The following is a 3,706-nucleotide window of genomic DNA, read 5'->3' as shown; positions in this document are numbered from 1 at the left end:
GATATCCCTAGTAAGGTTTCAAGTGGGCACGGGTCGCTGCTATAGTAGACAGAGAAAGGCTGACGCCTAAGTGGTGGTGGGAATGGCATCGCAGGTGCACACGCCGCAGTGCAGCCAAGTAGTCCGACGCTACGATCGCACTTTAAATATTACACCGGATATTGCAGGGCCTGTGCATTAAAGTTTCTCTTTTAGCTTATCCGGGCTTTGCAGATGTCTCGGCTGTTTATCTATAGTAAAAGATTATGTAGCGATAGGAAACAGGGGAGATAAGATTAACGACGCAATCATGTCGTTGTATTTGCTAACCATAACCATTTCCTTGGCATCGTTTATATCTCTCGCTACGACAGCACACAAGTACAAGTACTCAAAGATAAGAGTCTATATGCAGAAATTGCTTCTGAAACAGAAAAAAATGTGTATATCGCATACATGTATGTACGACGAGATAACGAAGATAATGACATCTAAAACATCAAGACTTTTGGTATCATTGAGCAACTCGAATCACTGAGTGAGCAATGTATTTAAACTTGCACGTTGGTCACTTTCACAGCTCTTTCTACTTTTCAAGGAGATCACAGTACGGGAACCGTCAACGACCCGTACGAATAGCTGCTATCAATCTGTGCAACCCTGAACCCTGAACCTAGTCCAATGTGAGTTACATTGCAATTATTTGATAAATAATCATTGACACGTTTCTTAGAAATATGAAAGACGAACTCCGTGAATATGTGGCAGGACAGGTTCTTGATCCCAATGCGGTTGCCTCATCCAATGAAGTGTCAAAGGAAAAAGTGGGCATTGTTAGTGTCCAGGAAGTCGTTGATATTCCCAATCTCCGGGAGAAGGCCATGCAACGACTTAAAAGTGGTATGAGAAAAGATCTTGAGGATCTTTTGGATATGGGTTCTCAAACGGATTACTTGTTCGATATGATGAGCACATTGAGCGTTGAAGAAGCTTTGCTTGTCCTCGAAGAGGCCCTCGACTATCATTCGGATGACCCTAATTTTCCTTCGGAGACCCTTCGTACCATAACTATTATGTTGAAGGGAGAAGAAGCATATGGCACAGATCACGAATCCTACATTCTTGATGTTTTGTTGGAGGCAACTTTGATTAAATTCCATTCACCATACCCGGAGGTGCGAGCAATTTGCGATCCGACAGATGACCCAAGTACGCCTGTGGAAACTATTCGTGCCTATTTCCTGGGTATTGTTTGGGTCGCAATTGGTTCATTTATTAACGAGCTCTTTAACTTCCGTCAACCATCGCTCAAGCTTCGGTCCACAACTCTCCAAATCTTGCTTTATCCATGTGGAAAGCTATTGGAGAAAATTTTGCCAGACAAAGGTATAACCTTGTTTGGAGTTCGACACTCACTCAACCCGGGACCTTGGAACTTCAAGGAGCAGATGCTTGCAACCCTTATGGTTAATGTGGGATCCGGCTCTACGAACTTCATGAGCTACGTCCTCACAATGAAGCTGAAACTGTTCTTTAATCAGACCTGGGTGACTTTTGGCTTCATGTTCTTATTAAACTTTTCCACACAGTTTATGGGATTTGGTCTTGCCGGTATATTGAGAAGATGGGTCGTCTACCCTTCAAAAGCTGTTTGGCCCTCTCTTTTGCCAACTCTTATGCTCAATCGCACGTTATTGCTGCCTGAAACTGGGCGCAACATTCACGGATGGACAATTTCCAAATACAAATTCTTTTTCATTTGTCTCGGTGCGAGTTTGCTGTATTTTTTTATTCCGGGGTATGCATTCACAGCACTTAGCACATTCAATTGGATGACATGGATTGCACCTCAGCACAAGGTGCTGGCCATTGTGACAGGTTCTAGCTTGGGGCTCGGGTTCAATCCTTTGACCACGTGGGATTGGGCCGTTATGAACTATTCCAATCCTCTTGCTATACCATTTTTCTCAGCATGTAACAGATATATTGGCATGCTATGCGCTGGGTTTGTCATCATCGCTCTTTATTGGAAAAATTATAAATGGACGGGGTATCTTCCTATTAACTCCAATGCGACTTGGAACAACAAAGGAACGGCATTCAATGCATCTCGGATTGTCAACGATAAGCTTGAGCTTGATCTGGAGAAGTATAAAGCATACTCACCTCCTTTTATTTCCTTGGGTTACTTAGTATACTATGGCGCGCAATTCACTCTGCTTACATTGTCGTTCGTCTACATCTGCCTCACAGAGTGGTCACAGATCAAAGTGGCACTGCAAGGCTTTTGGAAGGGCCTCAAGGACCGCAAAACTTCCAACTACGAGATGCAAAATGATCCTATGTCTAGACTGATGGCGAAATATCCAGAAGTCCCTGATTGGTGGTATCTGTGTATCCTCTTGCTATCTCTAGCGTTCGGTATCATTGCTGTCCAGTGTTGGCCAACCGAAACTCCTTCATGGGCAGTTATTGTTATTATCGCTGTATGCGTGGTGCTTGTTATTCCCAGTGCAGTGATTTACTCGGTCACCGGATTTCAGCTTGGATTTAGTGATATGGGCATCATTCTCGGCGGATATATGGTTCCGGGGCATGCCATTGCGAATATGATTTGCCGTGTCTATGGATGGAATGTTGATGCTGAGGCAGAAAGCTTCATAGGCGATCAGAAACTTGCTCATTACTCCAAGATTCCACCGAGAGCAATGTTCAGATGCCAGATGCTGGCAACGTTGATTCAAACATTTTCTACGATCGGAGCACTGGACGTGCTTATGAAGTCCATTCCAGATTTGTGCAGTCCGACACAACCAGACAAGTTTGTTTGTACATTTCCTCGCTCTTTATATACTGCAACACTGGTCTGGGGCGTTGTTGGACCTAACAGAGTCTTCAACACTCTTTATCCAATGCTGAAATGGGCGTTCCTTATTGGTGCTCTCGCCGCCGTCCCGTGCTACTATGCTAGAAAATATTTTTACAAATACTTGAAGCACGTCAACCCTATTCTCGTTCTATCAGGTATGACTTGGTTTGGGAATTCATACAATCTGTCTTACTACACACCTGGAATTGAGCTCTCGTTCATTTTTATGTACTACATCCGACGCAGATATCTGTCATGGTGGACAAAGTATAACTACGTTCTTACATCCGCACTTACCGCTGGCGTCGCTTTTGGGGGCATCATCATCTTCGCGTCGCTGCAGGTAACTAAGACTAATTTCAAGTGGTGGGGAAACACAGTTTCTAGTGCTGGAATTGATGGTGCAAGAACTGCCGCATTATATAGTCTTCCTGCAGGTTCGCAGATAGGACCTGCTACTTGGGATTAGATAAGAATTGAGTGGCTGCGTGTTGCTCAATTTGAGAACATGAATTATTGATGGAAACTTTTGTCTGGATAATTATTTCGTCGTGTAGTAGTATAAATGACAATTCAAATGGTGATGGAGAGGAAATTAACAGGGTTCACACTTAGTCTGCGAATACTCACCGGTAAGACTGCTACCTGAACATATAACCGGTGGTTCAGGGGTCTGGTCCGGATTGAAAGGATTGAAATTGCATAGTAATGAGCCGCAGAGCTTGAGGCGGAGTACCTAAAGATGTAAGCTGTGTTTCAGGGGGCTGAACCTGTCCGACGTGTCCGACCGTGACATAGTAGTGAGCCGCACGGGAGAGCCAAGTGGTCACCCCCGGTCAGGGTGCCGTTTCTGTATAC

At 44.3% G+C, this 3,706-nt stretch overlaps 1 protein-coding gene across 1 annotated transcript; it reads left to right on the top strand.

The window, feature by feature from the left end:
• Positions 1-716: 716 nt before the first annotated feature.
• V1508DRAFT_446228 (OPT oligopeptide transporter protein-domain-containing protein) lies at positions 717-3,317 on the top strand (the record flags this gene model as incomplete). The annotated part of the gene is made up of 1 exon (XM_066942427.1): positions 717-3,317. The coding sequence occupies one exon, from the start codon at positions 717-719 to the stop codon at positions 3,315-3,317; it is 2,601 nt and encodes an 866-aa protein (XP_066792092.1).
• Positions 3,318-3,706: the final 389 nt, after the last annotated feature.

This window comes from Lipomyces doorenjongii (genome assembly GCF_038497915.1).
Source record: "Lipomyces doorenjongii strain NRRL Y-27504 unplaced genomic scaffold V1508scaffold_181, whole genome shotgun sequence".
In the NCBI taxonomy this organism is placed as follows: domain Eukaryota; kingdom Fungi; phylum Ascomycota; class Lipomycetes; order Lipomycetales; family Lipomycetaceae; genus Lipomyces; species Lipomyces doorenjongii.
Note: the sequence above shows the minus strand (reverse complement) of the source record. Positions and strands in the feature narration are given on the sequence as shown.